This window comes from Mauremys reevesii, linkage group 1, assembly GCF_016161935.1.
Source record: "Mauremys reevesii isolate NIE-2019 linkage group 1, ASM1616193v1, whole genome shotgun sequence".
In the NCBI taxonomy this organism is placed as follows: domain Eukaryota; kingdom Metazoa; phylum Chordata; order Testudines; family Geoemydidae; genus Mauremys; species Mauremys reevesii.
The window spans coordinates 299,341,070-299,366,519 of NC_052623.1; the positions used below are offsets into that span (position 1 = coordinate 299,341,070).

Genomic DNA, 25,450 nt, shown 5'->3' on the forward strand with positions numbered 1-25,450 from the left:
ATGGTGTAGAGGGCGATTTTCTGAGGCACAAGTACCAGCTGACTTCGAAGGGGAGTTTGGTGCCAACTGCTCTTTGTGCCCTTGAATCTCTCTCCCGTAGTCCACACTAGTCAGACTGTATCTTGTGGACACTTTCTGCCCCCATCAGCAATTGCACAGACCACCTCTTATGCAGGATTGTGCGTGCTACCTCCCCTTCCAATTATAGTTGCATAACATACCTATGGCAACTGCAGCAACTGCTTACCTTGCAGTTAAAAAGAGAAAGTGTGCATATTTTTAGCTATCTTTAATGTGATTAACTTTTGTCCAGAAAGAACCACACACTTCATGACATTGTCTGCTCTAATGCTTCATTTTATCTTCCCCCGCCTATCAATTCTTTTGCCCCCACTCTCCAACTTCTCCTGCAGATTCTTCTCTGTTGCCACTCCCCTTCTCCTCCTCTTTCCCCCTTCACATGTTTGCTTGCCACAAGGTTCTCTTCTGCCTCTGCTCCCCCAGACATTTCTTTCCTGTTGCTGACTGGCAGCTGCAATCCCTGAGTGCAGCTTCTGTTTTCTCTTCTGTTGTGTAGTAGTAACTCCTTGTAGAGGCAAATGTTCTGTAACTACCATAATGGTTGAACCTCTACTGTTTCCTCCCTTTGGGTTATCTGTTGGGCAGTAAACCTTGTAGCTTCCTTGGGGAAGAGAAAAAATGGCTATCATTCAGGATACAAGGGAATAATCCATAGCTATTTTATTCCTTTTCTAAAGGAACAAAAATGTTCTCTAGTTCTTTACAAAAGGGTGGATAGTCACTGAAAAATGACTGATTCCGTGAAAAATAGTCCTTCAGCTTCCCTAGCAGTCTACATCATCTTGTTGAACCCCCATATTAAGTGACTTGGCAGTAATATTGTACAATTTAGTTCTGTCCAGTAAACGATTTTTGGTAGGGATTTTGTGGCATCAAATGCCAAAGGAAAAGGCAGTGAATAGGAATCAAGGGCTTGAGATAATCATTTCCTCAGATAAACTCTTCCTGTTTCACACTGCACAGTGTTCAATGAGGCATTTTATCAGAATTCCAGGGTTCACATAGTTTGCCCTTCATTTTATTTTCCAAATGAGTCTCCCCCCCCACCCCTTGAATTTAACTTGGTGAGATACCAGTTGTGACAGGTTGGACCCCCCTTCTGGGATGTAAACCCAAAATAATATTGTCTTGCGCTGTAGAGAAATCTATACAACGTAAACTCATAAATTCCCCCCTCCCTCAACATAGAGGAAGATAAGCACAACTTCTTGCCCACCCCTCCCTCCCCCCTTAGAAATTGCACAAACTGGGTTTAATAATCAACAAAATAAAATTAACTATAAAAGGCAGATTTTAAGTTGTTATAGGGAATAGCAAACAGAATGAAACAGATTACCAAGCAAATAAAACAAGACACCCATACTAAGCTTAAGATCATAAAGAAACTGGTTACAAAATGTAATTTCTCACCCTAAATGTTGATTTAGGCAGGATGCAGAGTTTCTGTAGCTCAGGGTTCCAGTTATTTCTTTTTCCAGACTAGATTCTTCTGTCTCAGTCTGGACTCAGCCCTCGCCTTTCCCTCAGCTTAGTTCTTTTGTCTCTTCAGGTACTTTCGCAGTCTTTCGTCTGGGCAGGAAGGCAATGGAGAAGAGTCCTGTTTGCCTTAAATAAGATTTTACATAAGGCAAGAATCTTTTGTTTCCCAGTCTTGCCCTCCCACTGCTCTTAGTGGAAAATTACTAGAAGTCCAAGATGGTATTTAGTACCAGGTGACAGGACCACCTGACATAGTAGTTGTCACAGCTATGTCCCAGGATGCCTCTCAGGAAGGAGAGAGATTATACCTTCAAAATCTTATGGTTTCTTCTTGATGGCCTGTTATCTGGTGGGGGTTTCCCAAATACACACACAGTTGTAATTGTTACATAGTCAATATTCCTAACTTTAGATACAGAAATGATACATGCATTCAAATTGGATAACAACATTCAGTAAATTATAACCTTTCCAATGATACCTTACAAGACCCATCTTACATAAAATATATCTGTTATGCCTCATAATAAGCATGTTTCCATAAAGAATATGGGGTGTAACGTTGCACCAGTATTTGATGATGGGATGGAGAAGGGTAGAGGCATGATTTGAGCCCGAAATTGGTTTGAGTGGTAGAGGTGGAAAGGGAAAAGGAGAGCGGGAGAGGGAGGAAGTGTGGAAGGGTGCAAAAATGAGACAAGGGAAGGAATGTGAGGCCAGTTGATGGCAGCAGTTTGAGAAGAAACACCATGCAGCAGCTTTACTATTCTCCCCAATTATGTATTATGCATAGGATAAAATGTTTGGCTTTAATATTATTTTGGGCAACCACTTGAGGAGCTTTTTCCCTGCCCACAAGCCTTTCTATTTTCACTTACCCCAAGGAGAAACAGAAACCTGGTGATTAGATCTCTCCCTTTAAATTTCAGGGCCAAGGAATAAACCAGCTGTTGTAAAGAAATAGACTTTAGTCTTCTGCTTCAACAACAAAAAGAATCATATCAGAGATAATAGTGGTTCAGGTTTTGAACCCCACAATAGAGTTGCATTTAAAATGATTGTCAGATTTTTTTTTTAAGAACTAGAGGATTTGTGATTAGAAGCCTGTAATGTTTTGACTCTTGTAATATTTTTTTTCATTGTGGTAGCCAAGAAAGTTGTCCTAAAGGCAGCAGCTCTTAAGAAATGTTTGTCAGGGAGAGAGTAACTGTACTGGTGAGATGCAAACCTACTAAAAAGAATTGCATCACAATTAGCAATAAGCATTCATCAAGGACTGACTGCTTAAGTAGTTGGTGCCTTGATAAATGCTTATTGCTAATTGTGGTGCAGATGCTGTAGATTCTGTTTAATAATGTTGTTGCAAGGAAAAAGTTCTCGCTCATATTAATTTATTTTGAGCTGTGTGACGGGGTTGGGACTCACCACCGCAGCGCCTCCTGCTGGTTACCTCCAGGAATTAACTCTGTTCATGGGGCGTGCCCTCTGCTGGTGGTGTCCTGTCCATCATTTGTTCCTTGTCTTTGTCTGGACTTGCGTTGCTCCCCCGCTTGGTGGCATCCTCTTCAGGCCTCTGCCCTCCGGCAGTGCCCCCTAGTCCATCCTCACCCTCTTCCGGGGGGAGGAGGGGAAGAGAGGTTAGCAACAGTCTTTGCACTGGCCTCAGTGGCCAACCACAACCTCCAAAGTCTAGTTCCTTGTCTTAAGGGCTGATTGCAGTTTGTTTCAGCCACCCTACTGCATGGCCAGGTGCAGTACAAGGAGGAAGGGGGAGGGACCCAGGCCCGCCCACTATTCTGGGTCCCAACCCAGGGACCCTTTAGTGGCAGCCTTCCTGCCCTCCTTCTCTCCCCTTGTCCATCTGTCCCTGGGCCACTTCTTCTCTGGCCCCACATACCCTCTAGACCCTTTCTATCAGGGCCTGCAGTCTGGCAGGTATTGGGCTGGAGCCCTACTATGCTCTCCCCGAGCCTGTCCAGCACTGCTCTGTCCGAGGTGCTGGTCTCCTGCTCTGGAGACAGCCCTACATGGGGGAAGGTCTAGGACAGACCACCTACAGCGCTCCTGGGCAGCCCTTATATAGGGCCAAGCTGAGCCCTGATTGGCTGTCTCCAATCTCAGCCATGATTGGCTCTCAGTAAGACCTTTCCTGATTGGCTGCTGGCCTGCGCAGCTGCTCTGGCCTACTCTAGCCCCCTCTCACTGGGGGTGGGGCCACCACACCACCACAAGCTGGATTCTGTTCTCACTTACAGCAGTTGTACAGCTGCATAATCATAGATCTCAATAGACTTGCAGCTATTTTTCACCACTGTGAGAGGAGAATCAGACTTATTGTCTTAATTTACTCACAGTTGTCCCCCCTAGTTGTCTTCAGAACATTCAAGTTCCTTTCCCATCTAGTCTTTGTCTTCCATCTATATTTGTTAAACACTCACACTAACCCATTATTAAAGTGCAGGATGAGTCTGCTATCACTTTTTCACTGCAGTGCATTGATACACAGCTGATAGATATGAAGAGTAGTGTCTCCCAGAAAACAAGATTGAATTACAAATGACCTAGGACAGAAGAGCATCACTTCATAACTTCTGTCAAGATACCAGGTTGAACAAAGCAGATTATTCCTGGAATCCGTTCTCAATACAATATGTAAGCAGCACTAAAATAGAATTTTTTCCCCAGACACAAGCTTAATGACAAAGTATCATATATAGTCTTTCCCAAAATTACAGTCTCATTGTAAGAGGTTTTGTGCCTTGCACAAATGTGGGTCTCTGCCTGGTGTTTTTATCTGGCACTGGAATACTCTGCCTTTATGCAATTGCATATGACTATTCCTAGTACGTTTGAACAAACAGATGTCTTAAATGTACTGGGTAAAATTTGAGCCACCACATCAGATATGGGCCCTTCAATAGTCAGTGAACAAAGCAAAGAAAACTTGCGGACACCACTAATTAAGACAGTCAATTATTCCTTCATGAGGGGCAGCCTGCCAGCTTCCTTAAAACATATAACCCGCAAACTACCAGGCTGTCTTCAGTCTTGCCTTCTGAGAAAGGTTATTACTGAGGACATGGTAGTGGGCTGAGCCAAGCTGCTCTTGAATGTTGCCATTATCCAAGGCCCTGCCAATTGGGATTCAGACTAGGTTATGGAAGAGAGGCAGATTCAGCAGCCCAAATGGCTGTCTTACTGATGGTGGTGAAAGAAAAACATCAGTGCTTGTTTTATTCTATCAAAAGGCTTTGAAGATGTAACCATGAGATCCATATCTATGAGACCCGTCCGGGGTATATGGAGTTGCATTGAACTTGCTGTGGTCATACCCACTGGACATATCCTGAAGGGTGGTGTTTGGCAGCGTCTCTTCTCCCTCTCAAAAACTCTGGCTTGTAGACTTGTACAAGATTCAGTCCTGGGGCCCGCATAGCCCCCTTTTTACATTTCTGTTAAACCATTATGGTGTGGGGAAGGGCTGTGGCACTTACCTTGGGCGGCTCCCAAAAGTGACCTGCACACCCCTTTGGCAGCGGCTCCTAGGCGGGGAGGCCAGGGATCTCCGCGTGCTGCTGCTCACTGGCACCACCCTCGCAGCTCCCATTGGCCACAGTTCCAATGGCAGAGTCGGCGCTCAGTGAAAAAGTGATAGCAGACTCATCCTGCACTTTAATAATGGGTTAGCGTGAGTGTTTAACAAATATAGATGGAAGACAAAGACGGCAAGTGGGGCCGGGGGAGAGACCTGGCCCCGAACATTGGTGGAGCCAGAGCCCCATGCTCTGAATATTCCTGGAGCACGGGCACCATGGGCCCGTACAACTCGCCGCCCCTGGGTCGTGAGCTCCTGATAGAGGCCCTTGGTTATGGAATACGTTCCCAACAGAGTTTCATCAGAGCCAGACTCTTGCTTCACTTCTGGCTATCTGTTTGTTCAGGCTCTTTACTATGTGTATTGTACTCCCCAGTAATTGGGCCCTCTGCCCGGTTATCACCTCAGCCTGGTCTTTCAGAAGTGATATTGGAGATCACCAGGAGAAGAAGAGTGTTCTCTCCCGCTTTAGGAAATACTGTATCTTAACCAGACCTACAAGAACAATTTGTAGCAAATACTTTATTCAGAAAATTTAGCCCTTTTTACTGGATTGAGTGAATGTTTTGTGCACATTCGCAGCCTGTGATAGTTTGAACTGTTTGCTACTCGTATTCTGTATTCACATTGTGTGATGGGTCACCTAAATCTGAATTGGCATTGTGTCCATTCCCCGATTGGATGACCTAACCTTTGATAAAGTGAGTTTGCCCAGAATAATTTTAATTCAGCCACAAAACAAACTTCATTTTGTAATTAAAAGAAAATCTTGACTACAGCGCTGGAATTCACTTTCCATGAATGTCTGTAGGAATAAAACTTTGCTTGAAACAATTTTTTAGGAAAAACAACTAAAGAGCTGAGATCCCTGTCAAAGTGAAATTCTGTTTGGAAGGCAGAAAATTAGGAATATCCTTTGTATTCACCTTTTTCTGTTTTTACTCTGTTGTATAAAGTCATGCCTGGATACCATGGTAATGGGTGCCTTTGAAAATATTGGTCTACATATTTCATTGGCCAATATATCTGGGAGTCATTGCCTTGTTCAGCATGATTTATTATTAGCAGTTATGAAGAGAGCTAGATGCTCTTCACTGTTAGGGCATTTGAAATTTAATCTCGATGTTATCTGAGTCAATCTTCATGCTAATGCTACTTTGTTAATGATCAAAAAGACACTTAAAAATGGCCATTCTATTCCACTATGGAGCGGAATGTTGGTCTCAGTGATTTAGTTTTCCTGGAAAGCAAGTCATTAAAATAAATGGAAAATCCCCTTTCTCTGTTTGGTCAATGTTTACAGATTCTAATGCATAGTACTGAAAATGTACACAGCAGATATTAAACAAAAAAACCCCAATATGCTCCATGGGAATAAGGATGGACAGTGTTTGTTTTTTGTTTTATTTTATCTATGCCACTGTACTATCTAGTAGTGATTTCAACCCTGAAAGCATATGACTGGCTTAATTTTCCTTTTTTTATATTTTATCGTTGACTCTGATTCAGTTTGTATTTCTCATTGTTAGTCCATTACTACAATATTTGGAAAAATCAATAGTGTTAATTAAAAAATAAACAACCCTCAGCTGTGTAGTGTGACTAGCCTAAGCTGCGATTGACTGATAACATTACTGAGTCAATTTTTGAGTAAGGATGGACTGTCATTGAGCAGTATGTTAACCACAAACGAGCTTTACTTCAATATCAGGTATGCATGTCTTGTACCAACCATTTTCTCTCACAAATATGTTTTGGCAACAATGCGAGGAAAACCCGACTCGCCAATGATATTATGGTATTGTACTGTGTTCTCCTGGGTAGCACAGAGTATTGGCTGAGCTCACTCTCCTATGCCACAGTTTTACAGCCAAATTCTGCTTGCCTTGCTCCTGCACATAGCCCTATTGAATCACATGGGACTAAGCACATGAGTAAGGTGAGCAGTGTTTTGGGTTTTGGTGTATGGGCTTTTTAAAACTAGGCCTTCCTGTCACTCTTTGGTACCGTAGAGCAACTGATGGTATTTGATCCTTTGCACTAGAACAGGGGTAGTCAATTATTTTTTGTCAAGGTACAGTTAAGGTCCAGCTCCCCTTCTCTACCCCCCGATTGCCCGCCAGCTCCTTGCTTGGAGAGCAGCGTGGCCTTATGTCCCTAAACTGAAAACAGGATGTACAGGGCTGGCCTGAGCCGCCTGTTGCTGCCACTCTCCCTCCCCCACAAACATTCCTCCCTGTCCCCAAGTGAGCCAAGTAGCAGAGAGAGGAATGAGTAGGGGCTGGGGTCTGGGCAGCAAAGCAGGGTGCGAGAGTGAGTACTTTTGAACTTGGAGCCAGGAGGTGAAGCTATTGAACAATGATCCAGCTAGTGGTGCGATGCCCCTTTGGGGGCTGGGATAGCAGAGCCGCAGGAAGGAAGCTCTGGGTAACGAGAGTGATCAAGGAGACTCCAGATCCCAGCCTCCCCCTATCTCCCCAGGGCTGCTATGTGGCAGAAGCAGGTGCCTGGAGCCAGACTGGAGAGGGAAAGAGGCTGGTTGGGGTGGGGGGCTGGAGAGGGCTCCAGGGATTGGACACGAGGCCAGGGTGGGGGGGGGACACAAGGCCAGGGTGGAGGATCTGGGGGAGGGGCATGCTGTGCTCAGTGCCCTGCCACAAGCAGATGCTGTGAGACCCCATTAGGTACTTGTCAGCTGGCTTTAGTAAAGCGAGTCTTGAATCGTGCTGGACAGGCTCATCTCTGTGACATGCTGTAGACTTTAGTGTGAACCTTTCTAGAAGGAAGATGCAGGTTTCTGAGTGCAAGAACAGACTCCTGTGAGGGTGCAGTCTTGGTTTCCTTTACCAACTGCCCTTGACTTGCTAGATGTTGTTAGGAAAGTTCCTGACTCTGTGCCTCAGCTCTCTTGCCTGTAAAATGGGCACAGTACCTCTACCTTTTAGGGGTGTTAGTGTAGTTAATCAGATAATCCAGGTTGCCAGGACAGTTTTAAATCCCCTTCCTGAGACCTTCACACCATATAAACCACCATCTGTCCCCTCCAGACTTGCTGTGTTATGATAGCACTTTCTCTCTTTTTGCATTCAGACAGTGGAGCAGTCACTGACCTGGGTGCCTGTTGGCCATACAGGAGCTATCCCTAGAATTAGAGCTTTAGCGAGTCTAGGTTTCCACTGCAGCAGCAATCTGTCCTTTGCTGCAGAATTGTGCTCCAGCATCCAGGCTTTTAACTAAAATAAGTTTCTCATGCTTATGGAGCCAAACACCGGCCCCCCCCTTCAAACATGAACGGAGTGAAAATGAGGCAGCACTGGCCATTTGAATGGGCAGGCAGCTTGAAACACTAGTTTTCAGTGGTGTGAACTGCCCTAATGATGTAATTTTCAGTGTCAACATTAACTAGTTCATGGCAGATCATTTTACTGTTCTAATAACATGCCTACCCCAGCAAACCAAACAGCACCCCTCACTTTCCCAACTGCCAGAAGCTCCAATGGGCCCCTACTCACCTGTCAAAAGCTCCCATCTCCCTCTTCCCTGCTCCTTGGCAACTACTAGAATAGTTAAGCATTTTCAATATGAAATTCTGCAGCATATTGAAAATTAAAAATGAAGGGTACAACACTGAATTGGTTATGAAGTTAAATAATATGGGGATATTATAGTGATTGCATTAGTGATTTTAATAAAAAATGTCAACATAAAATTGATCTGAAACTGCTGCACAATCCCCAGTCCCTGTAGCATGGGGTTTTGCTACAGAATTTAGGTCATGCTTGCTGTGGAGTACACAGGCCTTGAGTAAAGTATGACATTGCTCTGCCTGGTTGAATCTTTACTTTTGTGTAGTAAGGGACGAGTAGAAATACATAAGGTAGGTACTAGTCAGTGGAATGCAAAGGCTCGCAACATGGGCTGATGGGTAAGCCTACTACTGCATAAAGCATCAGCCACAGATGCTTAATTCCTGTTGACTGGCATCCTCTGAACATTGGAAGATTGGAAGAGAACTCCTGGGAGTGCTACCTGTTGCTGTAGCCTGTTAAGTGATTCTCCCCTGCCATATTACAGCTCTTGAGTGCTACAGCCAGGGAAAAGACACTTTTGGGCCTTTTGATTGCTGCTGACTTATTTTTAAGCAGGATTTTGGCTTGGGTGCTCTGTGTGTTCACGCTTCCACAAAGCCCTGGAAGAGCTAGGAAGATAAAGTAGGTCAGAAAGTGCTTGGCAGGGTAACATCTCCCAAATTAAAAATAGGCCATTCCTCAGGAAGGTTTATTTAAGTAGGAGCCCTCTGACCCATAGAGATACTCTGATAGAAAAATCTAAAGCCAACTGTGTGCGTGGTTTGTGGATAAAATATTGACTGTGTTTCTTGTAAACTAATGGGAGTGTAACCACGGCTTCCAAATAAGAGATGCGATATTTCAGCGGTTTCTGCTTAAGCCAATTACAAAATGAACATATGGCCTCTGGCACAACTGACAACGCTTGCTCAGGGGTAACCCAGATTGAGCTCCATCTCGCCCCTAATAGCCACTTCTATTCCAGTTTGAGGTTTTCAGCCTCTTAGTGAAGGAGAACAAGTATTGTAGCTTCCAGACAGCTGACCTTAGAATAAGGCTTGGTGTTGGAGAGCCAAAGCAGTAAGTTTTAGGGAAGGGTAAAAAGTCGGGGGATGTTTATGAAGCTAAGGTAGGGCTTTGTGAAGGCCCATGCAGGTGCCTCTGATCTGGTCACCTAGCCTCACAGTAAGATTTCATCTGGAAAGGCCACTTGGGGGAAGGGGGGCAAAATGGAAATTGGGAAGACTAATGGGGTTGATAAAACTAGTGGGAAATGGTGTGTGTGGGGGACCTCTCAAGCCTCTTGATTTCACATTGCCAAGAAGGAAAAGGTCATTTGGGGATACACATATAAAACTGTACTGAGGATTGCACACCATTAGACTACACAAATGCAGACAGAACTATCTTCTTTATTATAAAGATACACTATGGGGAACAAACCTGAATGTATACTGAAGCCTGTGATGGTACATGCCAAAATGTACAGTACTATACATAAAAGTGCATTGTCACAACAGATTAACAGTACATTTTTCTTCCATAACTGTGTATTTTTAATTTGTGTTTTTTGAAGATGGAGGGGATGTGGCTGTACAAGAGCAGGGATGAATGCAATGAAAATGCAACAGTATATAAGCAAGAGTGAACGCAATGGAAATGCAACAGTACAAGAGCAAGGCTAAAGCTCCTCTAAAATGTTAAAGGCACTTTCACATGTACATACTACAGATGTACATTGACACAATTAGGTAACAGTCAACAAGCAGGAAGCTACCAGTACTGCAATTGATCAAACTGACAGTAAAGGACAATACTGATTTGATTAGGTGTGCAGGAGTTACCCCTTAGTACGTTTGTAGTTGTCAGTCTTTCCTGTTACATATCCATTTACTATACGTTAAGGATCTATAATAACCATCAAACTACACATTTAACTTGTGTGAATGCTCTAAGTGGATGCATTCACTAAATGCACTGTTTCTACTATTTTCTTTTGCTACACAATTTCTAATAATAAGCATTATGGAGTCCAGTAGTGTTATTTAAACATACAAAAATCCCTATATAATTTAAAGATACAGATACTCATCTCAATTATGCCACACTGGTATTGAACAAATTACTAAACTAAAAACGTTATGGAAATTAGAGTTGGAATTCCAGTTTGTTCCATTGATCCTAATAAGTTTGGGAACTACTTGAAAATAATTTCTGGTCCTGGACAGGTGAACATACCAATAGACTAAAGCCAACCTTTAATGGGGACTAGCTTCAGTCAGAAACTTGCTCTGGAGTTTAGGACTATAGGTGGCAGGGTACAGTCAAGAGATACAAGATTAAACATAAATTTGACAAGTTGTTACCTTGTTTATACAGTGGTAGCCTCAGTGGGTTAAACTGACTGACATCTCAAGAGTCCACTGTGCTAGCTAAGAGTTTATATATGTGGTAGCCCCCAAACAGACATTTATAGATTCCTTGGATTTTTTTTGGACCCATCCTTCGGCTGCAAATATCAGCAACAATATGAATGGCCCTGACAGCATTGCTCTCAAATGCAGTTTATGGGATATTTGTCATGTCCAGGGCTTGGAGTTCCTTATCAAGTGATTACAATTAGTACACCACAGTGGAAATAAATAAATTCCCAAATGACAACAGGACATGGCTTCTATGACTTTATATAGACTATAATACACTAATCAAATCTTTGTTACAAGACATAACTCTTCCCTCTCCCCAGTTATGATTCCATATAGTGAGTGGTACAACTTAAAACATTCCATAGGAAGAATGGTAAGATCCTAATGTAACAAATGCTATGAGGAAAGACAACTCTTATTTGAAGCCAGTTTTATTCTTATAGATAACCATCAGCTGATATTGTTTCTTGGCCATGGTATTTTAGGTAACAGCCAATGGGGTATTCTTTATAAATAGTTTGCATGGCTGCATAAATTAAAAACCTGCTATAAATGATCCTATAGATTGGGCAAGTAATATTGAAAAATAATTACAGAAATGGCTTAATGTTAATGTGCAAAACAGCTGTCCAACTAATTCACATGTAACAGAAAATTTAATAATGGAGCACTAAGCAAAGTTGATAAAATCTTCACTCACATCCAGACCCGAGAAAGGTATAGACTTTTTTTTTTTTAAATTGGTTCTGGCAAATTTTATTTAGGTTTAGTCTAGAGAGTAGCAAATGAGAATTCTGTGGTTCTAACAACCTCCTGTGTAATTGAGAGAAGTTATCCAAGAACTCAGGAGCAGAATAGTTTAGTAAGCATCATAGAGAAACCATGCACAGTGTTTGCACTGTGAAGGATAACTAGTGAGGATACAGCAGCTTGAAACTGTGGTTATCACAGCTCCAATTGTTTGAAGAAGATACTGAGCAATAAGGTCCAAGGAATGTTTTATTGAATTATTGTTCGACTGATACTTTCAATCTTTTATTACACTACAGAAAGATCCCCAGACCTGTATAGCTGCAGTTACTTGGTTCACTGAATTGTAAACTGTAAGTGAATTTAGTGCTTGTGAAAAGTGTCTGACAGTCCTGGGGACTGAAGTTTTAGCTTCAAAAGAAAAGTACAGCACAAGTGGCAGTATTAGAAACTTCATACCATCCAGGCAATATACTTTAACACTGACCTGGAGTGAGGTCAGAAAGAGGGTAATTCAGTCTCCATACTTACTCAGCACTTGGCCTTTGATAAGATTACCAAAAATATGCTAAATACTTAGTGCCAACTGTGGAAGTGTTATTTTAATTTATATGGACTGAGATTACATATACACTTCACACAGGCCATTGACTAATCCCTCAGATGCTAACTTTTAGCTTTTACTAACCATTGGGATTTGAACCAGTGATCTAGTGGTCAAGGGTTCCATATCCACTTACAAATTCCTTCAAGTTACCTTTGTATAGGATCCCTTATTAAGTAAACTACAGTAAGACTATGAAATATTGTACAAAGTGGGAAGCCATTTCTGATCTGTTCCTTTTATTATAAATGGTGCAGCATCAAGTTTTCAAGTCTGTTTTAAAATGACACACAATAGTCCAGTTTTTTTTTTAAAATTGAAACTATACAAAATACAAATGCCCATGTTAATGATACTAGTTCAGACATTACATTCAAAAACATTGAAAAACAGAACATCTCCAGTTATAAACATGAACTAATAGTGTTATGGAACCCTGACTTCTATCGCTAATCCGTTCCTTTCTGTAACACACTCCACCTCCTGGGTTGCTTAGCCTTTTACATTGTGCAAGATTTGTCTGTTGAACCTTGGGAAGGAGGGGAAGGTCCTATGGTAGGATTTGTTTTTGGAAGAACAATGGGTTTTGGCCTCAGAGCTGGGGGTTTTGGCTGCACTCCCATTCTGGGGGCCACCATGGGCTTGAAAGTACTCATGGTATCACTGGAAGAACTAGTGCTACGTCGAATCTGAGGCTCAGTACTCCTTAGCACTACACTATGGAGAGGGCTTAGTGATTCTGTGGAGGTGGCCAGGCTGGGTGAGTTTTTCATTTGTTCCAATGTATCCAGCACCACGTCAGGGGCGTGTTTCGCAGAGCTCTGACGTTCCAACTCACGGAGTTCATTCAGAGCGGTGTTCATTGTCTCTTCAATATCCTGGTCAGAGCAGAGAGACAGAGCAGCAAGTCATTAAACACTGAATGCAAAGGGTAGTTGCCGAGGGAGAAGTTTGAGAAATGCATGACTTCAGTTACAAACCATCCAGTCATTTCTAACAAATATTATGAAGCAGTATTAAGCCCATTTACAGCCCAGAGCTGAAGAAGGCGGCTCAAAATCTTCTCTCTAACAAGAGAAGTTGGTCCAGTAAAAGATATTACCTTACCCACCTTGTTTCTCTATTATCCTGGGACCAACACGGCTACACCAACACTGCATGTATTTACATCAACCTCATTTAAAAGTGGCCTTCCTGAACAAGATGGCAGCTTGGGTTGAACATAAATTAAACTTAATGGTAGAGGGTCAAAATTCAGTTAGGCCATTAAAAACATACTCTGCTGCTTGCTGTTAATTTACTATTAAGAGAACAAATATTTGATGATTGATTTGCAACAATATTTAAATAAATGCAGTGCCTAAGAGCTTATGTGTTATACTCCTCATCTTATTCTGAAATATTCAGTAACAATACACTAGCACAGGGATTTTTTTTTTAATGAAAGTAAAACTGAAGTTGGAAAACTGACTTGGACATCCAATTTGGCTTTGAAAATCCTGGCCTATATAACTCTCTTTTTTAAAATAAAGATGTAATTCAAGACAAATGGTAAAATAGCTGTGCTTTTGATAACTTTCAGTTAGGTGGAGAGAGAAGTTGGTGGTTAGTATTAAGAATTAGGGACATCTTGAAAGATAATAGCCACCTTTCCAGCTTTTAAAAATGTTTGTGGCAGTGAGCTCTGCTTGCTTATATCACAATTTCAGGGCAACTGCACCTGTATTACCCTTCAAGGGTATCCATTCTATGCTTCTGGTTCCCAGCCATCATCTCGTTTGGGTGGAGACCCGTATCTTGCTCCCTCCTGACTGGTGGATCTTTAAGGTTGCACAGTTCCCTGCCTATGCTGTGATATCCCCAGGAAACCAGACTGTCTGAAAAGGCCAGCACCTGCATTTTGCTTTCTCTCTAAGGGCTGTGACCAGTGTAATTGCCAGCAGTTCTAAGCTGTCACACAGCAATGTCTAAGCAAGCACATTTATTCTTAAGGTAAAAGCATTACAAAGAAAGCATAAAAGTTCACATAAGCAGGCAAACAGCTTAGCAGAGGGCCCCAGTAGGACTGGGGCCCCATCTTGGACAGAAGGTCCTGTCAATTGCTGGATCAGGCCCTGTGTCAGTTTAAACTCAGGCTATTTATCCAAAAGTCCATCCTTTGTCATTAGTCTCTGGAGAATCTAGTTTGAAGTATATATATGAGCCTCCCAAGGAGCTGGCACTTCTCTGCGGGGCTTATAACCTGGCTGATTTGCCTTCATCATCATCCCCTGGTTTTAGTTCCTGGAGGAGCTGCAGTAGCCCTCCCTGATGGCGTAGAAAACAGTCAAACCATTAATTTAAAACAATGGACCCTTAAGATACTGCATGGAGTTGCAATATCTGTCACATCTCCCCCCAGAGAGGTTACATACAATCCCAGCCCCCAATAATACTAATCAGTTCTTTTGAGGCTATTGCAGGAAACTGCCATATATGTAAGCCCCTTCGTTTTCAGTTTAAACTGATTTTTACTAAAAAAATTCCCAGGCTTTACAAATAGTATTTTTTTTTCTGATTTTCACCCTACTTTTGTATCATTCAAATTTATAAAAAGTAACTTGTTTTAGTAGGCAAATACAATACATGAGATATGTGTCTCAATACATTAGTCTCTGTGTATATGCGAAGTTGCCTGTTGAAGTAAGACTATGTATTAGTCTAGAAGATAGACACAGTAGACAAACAGACACACATGCAAGCTCTGAAGTGCGTGCGCATCTGAACCTACTGATGAATTTCACGCCCACCACATACACATTTCAAGCTGTGAGCAGATAATGGTTAAAGATCTGACACTAAAATGGGAAGAAAATGAAAATCTGTATCAGAATATGTTTCAGTGCACAAGGAAGTATTCAAAAGTTTTAAAAATACAAAAAGGATGAAGTTGAGTGTATGCACAGCAAATTGTGAGGCCCAATTATTAAATGTAAATAGTTCTAAGTCTACAACAGTAAACTGTTTATTCAAATGAAAAGTTTTATTTGAGGATTAGAGCTATATTGTTTTCTTAAACTCACAGGTGGCATTATGTTTTGAGTTCTGCAGCAAACCACACTGAATAACAGAATTCAAAGCATTAATCTACTGAATACTTTTTTCCTCTGTCTTTCTGTCCACCAAAACAAACACCTATATTTACTTTGAAAAACTAATAGTTTTTGCACTGGTTTTCACCGGTTTTTGTTGTGGTAATAAACACCAATAAATTTCCAGGAAAAATTAAAATAAAAACTCTAAACAAAGGGCCCTACATATCTGTTATGACTTGTTCATTCAATAGATTTTTTTTAATGTATAAATGATGATGTGCCCCCCAATGTCCTCATATTTGTAGTTTAAATTTTAAGGAAGACAAAGAAGAATATCAGACATGGTTAGAAGTTGTCATTCAAGATACTGTTTAGTGAGATCATTTATGAGCATATTTCCATATGTTTGTTTTGCACATTTAGATTTATTCTTAAAGTACATCTGCTAAAAGGACATGCCAAGATTGGTTTTGTGGTTAATTTTTCAGTGTTGCTCCTGGGCAGTAAATAAGTAACAGAGCTTAACCTAGTATTTAAAAGGTTAGAAATTGTTGAAATAAGAGCAATGAAAATTGATGTCTGAGTCATTCACAACAACTGAGACTCTCTCTTCCCACTTCATAAGCAGCAGAGACTTTAGAAGCAAAAGTTGCATGACATTTTGAAATGTCAGTGCAGGATTATTTGAAATGCTTTTGTAATCAGATGGTAATTTGAGGGTGTTGAATGTTTACATAATGACCATATTTTAAACTAAATGAGCTTTGAGTAGGACAGAAGTATTTATTAGTCCTAGATATGGCTATTACTGAGTTAGCACACTTCAGCAGCACAGAATTAATAACTTGCTTCTTGGTGCTATCTGTCTCAGCTATTCTATCCCTCTCACCTCTATGCTGCTGAGAAAAGACTAGCCACCTCTCCTACATATACATGGATGGCACAGTCTATTTATTCAGATTTATTTGCACTTTTACCTAGCATGTTCCATAGGCACAACTACAAGAGTTAAAAAGCTCTACATTTATACAAAAACTATGTTAAGAAAACAGACTCTGAAATGCAAATTCCTATGTTTTCAAGTGACTGAGGACATTAGTAGCCAACTGAAGCACAGATTTGCATACTGTAAGATTCAGAAATAATCATACAGTAATTATGAAAGCTAAACCCACTTCCATCAGAGCACACGGGTTTACATAACTGAGAAACAGTAACTGTACATTATCCCTATGTTCTGAGTGGCACAGAGTTTCATTTCAGTACAACTGAAAATTATTTCACTGTAATGCTGTTGCAACTTTTATTCCTATTGGCCCTCCTTTCTCCCATGATTCTTTAACACATCTCTGTCCTAGGCTCTCATGGCAAAAAGTTAAGTGGGATACTTTTCCAATCCAGCTTTTCAATAAAAAAATAAACTCTCTGTGTTGTGAAAGTCAAAGGTTCATTTACATCTATTTGACCATGCTCCTCACCAAGGCAAAGAAAAGAGACCAACCTGAGCTATTGACTCTGGGTCCAGTGGTTTATGGTCATTGAAACCTGGGTATTGACCAGATGATGTAGATCTTCTAATTGGAGGACTATCAGTCTTCTTTAGTGAATCATGCCTACTAATGTTGGTAAGGCTGCCATGCCCAGGTCTACGTCGTCTTTCAGGGCTGTCTGCGTTGAGGTTGCGATTGTGAAGAAGGGCTCGAGGACTGCAATGACTTGCCATGTTGGGGGAACCTAGCTCCACTGATGAATTGGTGAGTGTGTGTGGTGGATGTACTGGGCAATGGCCATCACTGGTCCTGCCTGGGCGTCTTAAAGGAGGTGGTTCTGATCTCTTTCTTTGCCTACACAAATGTAGAAATCATAGGATAAGTTAGCATTTTTAACAAGGTTTGTGTGAAGAAATCCTGCCACTGCATGAGCCCAGAAGCAATCTAACAGCTGCAAAGCAATGCAGAAATGTTGCTATGTTAACCTTACCTTCCTAAATATATGTCAGGATGACGATCAGTTGGGGAGTTCATATCCTTGGATGAGGACTTGTCCTCAGTTATTGGCCCACTGCTGGCTTCACTGTCTGCTTTTTGGCTCAGTGTATCTGAGAAAGTATCATCCCTGAAAGGAAGATATAGATTGAGAAGTCACTTTCCAGGAAGTGAGGTATGTAGGAGCAGGCATCACGGCTCTTCTGTTTTTGTCCTCTTATAGAATTAAAACTAGACATATAATTGCATCTCTAGCTGCTGTACTCTCACTGATGACCTATTTATTTATTGACTTCACTCATGTCACCTCTTGCCCAGTTTGGAGGCAAAATCTCCCAGGTGTTTGAGCCTTCAAAGCACTTTCACATTTGGGAGATACCCCACTAGCTAGTTCAAAAAGCTTCTTCCCAACAAGGAGCAATCACTCAAGTATATTATATAACTAGACATGCTTACATATCCTGCACCACTATATACTGGTGAGGTACTAGGCCATCAATTCCATTATGCCTTCCTTCCCACCAGTCTTCAGATGCTCGATGATATAAAAGCAGGGAGGCTCCTTTTTTGAAGGAGAGTTCTCGTGCAGATCTTCCAATGTAGTCAAACTTGGCTATAGCTTCGATAGGCTCACCTTCTAGGGGAAAAAAGTAAGATCTCAGACTCCAGAATAGACTTATCTGTTTATTTCAGTTTTGTAAAATGTAACCCCTCAGCATTCATATCCAAACAAACCTTACACAAGTCAGATATTGAACCAAGACATACTTCAGGCAGTGGCCATGTCTGTGTGCCCCAAGTATAAAGCAACTGGGCTGCTTTTAAGATCTCTAGACAGAGAATATGAGAGAGAGCACACAATACATTCAGTGCTCAACATTTGAAAGTGGGCGGAGCTCTTGTCTCCTAATATAAAAAGCTATGTGGTGCGTGGGGAATAGTTACAGGCAATAAAAAATCAAAACCAAACCAAACCTGAGGGAGCCTGATAAATCAGGTGAACAAGCCAAAGAGATGTGCTACAACAATCAGCAGTGAAAAAGGAATCAATAGATAGGGATTTCCTCTGCAAGACTAGGCATGAGTAGAGCCCTGTGCAGATACAAAATTTGTATTCCCATCTGATCCGCAAATATGGTCCGTGGATAGCTGCAGATTTGCAGGACTTTTGGCATGAGCTGTCTGATGAGTCAATTTAATAGCTTTAGAACTCTACTAGAATTTCTGTCACTTCTGTGCTAAGAGTGCACATCCAGTGTAAACCTCATATTTTACAAAATACAGGGACCTGTTCTTGGGCCTTCTCTGGTTTCTTTTGAAGCTCCAGTTTGTGCAAAGCCACCAAACCTTGACAGATCCAACTCCTTTAGGAGTACATCTGAGTATGAGGAATCATTGTATGGCATAGAGCTGCTAGGATAGTTCTGTTACACCCCAGTGTATGGGGCCATAGCTAGGAGAAAGAGGACAAAGTGTAGGTGTCCCTCTGCTCCCAGTGATCACTGGCTGCTGGGATGGATTCTATGAGCAGCCAGGCATAGGTTACAGCAGTTTTGACTGGCCCCTGCAGAAAGAGTGAGTGAGTGTGTGTGGTAAAGTTTCTCCCTCCACAATAACAGATTTAAAAACCTTATCTTCATAGAGATCATTTTAAGGATGAAAATGAGAATTAAAACCTCCCTCCCGTCAAAACTTCCTGATGTATCAAAGTTCATAGTGACAATGGCCCCTATCCTATAAGTAGATATGGTTCTACTAACACCTGTGCAGAGTCCACTGACATCAGTGGGCCTCTGTGCAGCCTCAAGGGTCCCTTGTTAGCATATCTATTTGCAGAATTGGGGCCAATGAGTATAATATCTTAACTGATGTCTTTGAAGCTGCTACTTTGTCAGTTGGACCTTGATGGAACAGTGACGATTTTATTGTATGATGTTGGCAATGTCTAGTTTGTTCTAAAAGTTATGAAAAACTAATGCCTGTGAAATCACATTTGTCAGGTTAAATTTATCTCAGTATCAAAATACCAACCAAAGCATTTAAGAACTAATGTCCGCAAAATGTCAGTTTTCAAATAATACATTTTGTTTGCTTTGAGTAGCTCAAAAATAAAGCCATCCAAAATGAAAAATACCTTATACAATTAAATCAAAATTTAGAAAGACATTAACAGCTAGGCTGATGACTGCCGTATCACGTCTTAGCTTGGTGCAAATTTAAATTGCTTCATTGTAATACTCTGAAAAACTTGGTTTATAATGAAGACTCCTGTCCCTTTATTATGCATTAATGTTATGTGCTGGAATGTCTTTTTTAAATTAACTTCCATCTTGCAATGTGGAAATATAAGCCTTGTGCCCTATTAAGGTTACAGTTTGCAGCTATTTCCAAATAACTTGCCCAACCTGTAGAGGACTGTCCTGTAGTTGGCTCTCTTTAGTCAATCAGGTTAAAAACTTGCAATAGTTCAGATGACAACTTGTTTAGAGAGCAGCAAACATTGAAGAATTTCAGAGAGGCCTACACACAACTAGGTGAGGCGATGGAAGTGAAATTCAGTGTTACAAATGCAAAGTAATGCACACTGGCAGGAATCACTTCAATTACTTATACATATTGCTAGTTTCTAAATTAACTGTATTTATTCACGAAAAAGACTGGCTAGCTTAATGAAAACTTCTGCTTTTTTGACCACCAATGCACACTGAGCAAACCAAATGGTAAGATGTATATAGAATGGGCTAGAAAATATATTAGTGAAAATTGCAATGGCACTATATAAAATCAGCAGCATGCTCTCACCTGGAATATTGTAGAGCCCTGTGCAGATACTGGAATAGACACCCTATCTAAAAAATTATATAAACAGAAAGCAAAGAGAACCAGAGATGTGATCAGGTTGGTTTGGCATGATCTACCTTTTGTAAAACCATTCCAACTCCTTTCCCAAAGTCCCCACTCCAACTCCACCGCCCTCCCTGCCCCTATTGGATCCCTTCCACAAATCCCCACCTCTTCCCCCAGCACGCCATGTTCCCCCTCCCTCCCTGCCCCACGAAACAGCTGTTTTGCGGTGCAAGCGCTGGGAGGGAGGGGAAGAAGCAGGTTGTGGTGGCGCGCTTGCGGAGGAGGCGGAGGTGAGCTGGAGCAGGGGGGCGGGGCCACGGGGAGCTGCCAGTGGGTGCTCAGCACCCACTAATTTTTCTTCATGGATGCTCCAGCCCCGGAGCACCCACGGAGTTGGCGCCTATGCTCTGAAGCATCTGGTACTGAGCATTCTGAGGCAGGATATTGGACCACTGTGATGATCAGATATGGCAATTCCTTTTTGGTGAGCCATACTACAATTAAAAGTTCAATGGACTGTTTGATATTAAAAGACTTGAGTATACAGGCGTTGATTCTTCTCATTTACCGCACACCAGAGTAAATCAGAAGTAACTTCACACCTATGTAAGCCTAGTGTATGAAGAGAGTCAGGCCTATGGAATGTTGAATTCTTCCTTTTCCTGTACCTCATTATAGACGGACGTGCTTTCTCAGACATCTGTGGGAAGTTGCTGCACTGGGAACAGCTGTTTGAACTGAGACATGCTATTTATGTGTTCCTATGTAACATACTCTATACTTTCTCTCAGAACAATGTGGTGTATAGCTGACACTGTTGCTTTTCTTAATGAAACTCTTATATTAAGCTCATCTAAATTGATCTTTTATTCTGATAGGAAATTTCATTACTAAAAATGTGCCCTTTACTTGAACAGCACATTTCTGCAGCAGACAGTTCTGAGATTTTATTTTTCAAATACTAATTCACCTGTTAACAAGTAGAACATTGACAATTAATATAAAAATACCTTGACAGTTCCATTTGGACATTAAAAAAAGCCAAAAGATTTATTATTGAGAACTGGAGGGAGCCATTTCACAACTAAAGGAAAGGGAATAGAGCTAATCAACAGTTACAAATCATAGATTTGTAACTGAAATTCTGCATGATACTAAGCCATGGGGTCTAACAGTAAAATTAAGACAGCTCAGAGGGAAATATAATTATACTGCTCTGTCCTTTACCTCAAGGCATTTGCTAACTATGGCAAAAAATATATGATGACATCTGAGATATCATTAGCTATGATCCCTAGTGATTCAGACAAAGATAGAGAAGGAGAAATATTAGGACAAGCTGAAGAACTGTGGGAAGAGCTTTAGGGATTCTGTTCCCAGTTTTGTACTTATGACCTCAAATTCTGCTATTATTATTACTGCCATTCACTGACACATTATGGTGCCTACCACGTAAAAATCACTGGCTAGACTGTAAATAGCTCTGCATAGGTCCAGCAGGTGGTAAGGGGAAAGATGTAAGAAACACAAAGGCTAGTCGCTATTTCTATCCGTGCACTTGAAGAGCCAACCACAGCGTCAGCCTTCCTCTAAAGGGGGTGGTATGAGGATGGGGCTATGCCATCCCACCGCAGTGCTAGTGTGCCAAAGCCAGACATCCCAGCAGGAGTGCTGGAACCTTCCCCATCCCGTCTCTTTCCCCCGGAGGCCCTGCCCCTGGCCCACCCCAATTCACTCCTCTTCCCCCCCCCGCCCCCACCCTCCGATTGGGAGGAACTCACCTGGGGGCTGGGAGCTGCAGTCACCCAACATAGGTAGGAAACTGTCAGGTACCCTTTTCAACTGGGCTTTCTGGTCAAAAATCAGGCACCTGGCCACTCTACACCCCACACCAGTGAGGCAAGTGGAGCTGAGCCAGCAAAATGAGAACATCCACTGTACCTTTCACTGGGTGCATCAGAGCAGCCCCTGCTCTGTGCTCCCCCAATTCTCCCACATGCATTGTGCTTGTCTTAAGCAAAAGACAGCCTGATCCCTATGCTCTCTTCTACACCTTATCAAAGGGCTGTGGCTTTACAGTAACAATCTATCCTCAAGTTGTCTGGCAGTTCTCTCTCTGGAAAACAACAAAGGGAAACAAGGCTGTGAATTACTGTTACAGCAGAACTTGGCAAAAAGTTGATCATAGTATGAATTATTTTAGTAGTCATATCTGCAATGGTGACCATTCAGGGACGCAATAGCACTAACTCTCAGCCTTATTTGTCCTTTAATACCCCCATCTGTGTGAGAACTACTTTCTTGATTTATAAACGTAAGGCATCAGAAGTGGTCAATGAACAGCAATAAAAATGTTAGCATGCTTGTGTTTTATATCAGGAATTACCCATGTGTCTGAGACTTCCTCAGGAAATTCTCTTATTTCCTTAGGAAACAGATCTAGTCAACTTTGATATTCATCCAACTAGAGTAAAATATCTTCAACGTTAAAGAGTTTCAGAAGAAAATTGCACAAAACCTGCTTATTAAGCATAAAGATGTATCCCCTGAATCTTACCCTTGTTTCTAAGCGTTATTTTTCAGGCGAACGTCTGAGGCACAAGGTGAACTCTTTGAAATGCACAAAAGTTCATGTTTTCAGATTTAGGGGAAAATGCTATTTAGCAGGAATGCTCTTTTTTTAAGCAGACAATGTAAATAAAAATTCTTACAGTGAAGGCTTTTTACCTTTACAAAGAACTCTTCACTATGACCTGGATTCAGAGAAGCATGTGAATAGCCCCAATAAAGTCACTGTGACTACTCATGTGTTTACAGTTAAGGATGATGTAGCTTTTTTTATACTTCATCATCGTATGCCCCAAACCTTCAAAAGATAGAGGATAATCTACTTTTATCCCTACACTTTTATATATACTTACCTTTTTTTAAAAAAATATTTTAGCTTTGTAATTTCCTAAATAAACCTTTACTTTTCCCCACAGTTGCTCAGCCTCGTCATTATATACAAACTGACTTCTTGTAGGTATAGAGAGACTTACTTGTAATTTAACCTTATACAGCAAGTAGTTCTTATAGTGACAATAACCAAAAAGAAAAATAAATCCTCTTGCTTTTAATTATAGCCTTTGGATTACATTTCAATTGCCCAATATTGTTATGGGACTAGAGGGTTTGAGAGAAAAAAATCCCTTCAGTATAAAACTAACTAGATTTACAACATAATAAAGATTTACATTTTTAGAGTAGGCTCTGTCCAGCTCCTAACAGAGGAAATGCAAAAGTACAATATGTCCAGTTAGTAGTAGCAAGCTCAATTCAACATTACCTTACTCTCATACACATGTATATCAGGGTCCTGGTGTGACAAACTATTAATCAATAAATCTATTGAATTCAAAAATTTCCTTTAGTGGAAGCTTTCCTGTTCCCCCACAAAAGATCAGTTATCTGAGCCTTGTGATTGAAGATTGAAGTAAAATTGTTACCAATCACAGCGTATGGTATTGCAAACACTTTTATTCAAGGGACAAACACACGAATGTGTGTGCGCAAAAAGACAGTTAACAGCACCAGTTCGATGAAAATACCCACCCTTCATTATAAAAAATTAGCTTATCTAAAGGTAAACCTTTTTACTGGTGGAAAAACTTGATTAGACCTAGCTGATTAAGCGGAGGCCTCTCACTTCATGCATTCGTCTAGTCACACCAACTACGCAGTCATCATCTTTGCCCAAGCATTACCACAAAGTTCAAATCTTTGTGTTATCTTTTCCCCCCTTTAAATGCACATCCACAACATGACTGTCCACTTTCTGTATTCAATTCACAAAAAGTAGCAAACAAAGGAATGGCAAAAGCTAGGATTTAATTGCTGGCCATCCTGATAAACAAAACTAGATCAAGTAATTTAATCCTTTCTTGGCTACCTCTGCTCCACTGAGAGTTACTCCAGTCAATTTTGTCTCAATCAATAATGCTATGCTACAACTTTACTACAGTCATTGCATCCAGGATTGATATCAAGGCACACATGAAGTACCATACTACTTTCACATGGTCAAGATTTGCCTGTCCATGCTTTTCAGATGCCATTTAATATTTTACAATTGTGTACAAAGGGATTAAAACAACTTTTGATTGTTGCATGTTTTTTTCCCTCAGTTTCATTCTCATGTGCAGGGAAAAGTTTTGCAGAAATGCACATTTATGAATCTGAATTTCCATCATTTACACCTCTGTATATATGTCAGAAAAATCAAGTTTCTCTTCGAGAATCCTCCATCATTAAGTGTTTCACCTCCTGATCTGTCATCCATTTAATCCTGAGCATTTCATGGGAGCCTGAAATAGTCTGTTTTTAGCAACATGAGAAACTGTCTTATAAATTAGTATATGAGGGGAGGCGGGCAGAGACACATACTACCAAGTTGTGGCTGGTGCTCAAAATAAATGGTGGGTCTGGGGCTGGCAACAGGACCCTTTTTCCAATCCTTGAAATTATTATTTTTGACCCCACACTTGGACATTTCTGATCTCCTAAATAAAATCAATGATACCATTTTGGTCTCTTACTCTTCCCCACTTTGTCCCCAGACAAGCTCTTCTGCTGTAATTCCCTCCTTCCTGAAAATGCCAAGGAGGCCTTCCTGCACTCTGCTGCTTACCTTGCCCCCTTGAACAGGTCCTCCTGCAACTACTTTTTTATTTCCCCCACCAGATTACAGGCCCTATCTGCCTTCCCTTTCCTGTTTGGTCCCAGGCCCCTGATCGGTTGCCACCTTGTGATCACAAGCTGCTTTATCCACTGTGCTAACCTAAACAAGGGAAAGAGGCATCTGCCACTAAGGGCTTGCCTATATGGGGAAATATATTGGCATAGCTATAGTGGAATAACTATGCCATTATATTTCTCTATCTAGATAAGGCCTAAGTCTTAATGTGCTGAAAGAAAGAAGAGGAGATTTGATAGGTGATGCTTATCCCATTGGGCCCTCACTGCCAGCCACGATGCCTAGTCCAACAAGGGTGAGCATGA

At 41.3% G+C, this 25,450-nt stretch overlaps 1 protein-coding gene and 1 long non-coding RNA gene across 6 annotated transcripts in view; both read right to left on the reverse strand.

The window, feature by feature from the left end:
* Positions 1-307: 307 nt before the first annotated feature.
* Positions 308-3,591, reverse strand: LOC120384173. 2 transcript variants are annotated; one of them, XR_005588661.1, is made up of 4 exons: positions 2,986-3,591; positions 2,439-2,507; positions 1,492-1,650; positions 308-682 (listed from the first exon to the last, which is right to left on the reverse strand). It is a non-coding gene; the product is annotated as an uncharacterized LOC120384173 (long non-coding RNA). The 2 variants fall into 2 exon arrangements; XR_005588664.1 differs by lacking the exon at positions 2,439-2,507.
* A 6,529-nt stretch (positions 3,592-10,120) lies between these two features.
* Positions 10,121-25,450, reverse strand: part of SRGAP1 (SLIT-ROBO Rho GTPase activating protein 1) — a 242,346-nt gene continuing 227,016 nt past the window's right edge. For 3 of the 4 annotated variants that reach the window (XM_039502423.1, XM_039502449.1, XM_039502432.1), the window contains exons 19-22: positions 18,020-18,200; positions 17,559-17,693; positions 17,080-17,422; positions 10,121-13,382 (exon numbers count right to left, since the gene is read on the reverse strand). In XM_039502423.1, the coding sequence (XP_039358357.1) occupies positions 13,005-13,382; positions 17,080-17,422; positions 17,559-17,693; positions 18,020-18,200 (1,037 nt within the window). In that variant the 3' untranslated portion in view covers positions 10,121-13,004. The remainder of the gene's footprint in view (positions 13,383-17,079; positions 17,423-17,558; positions 17,694-18,019; positions 18,201-25,450) is intronic. The other variant, XM_039502442.1, reaches the window with a different exon arrangement.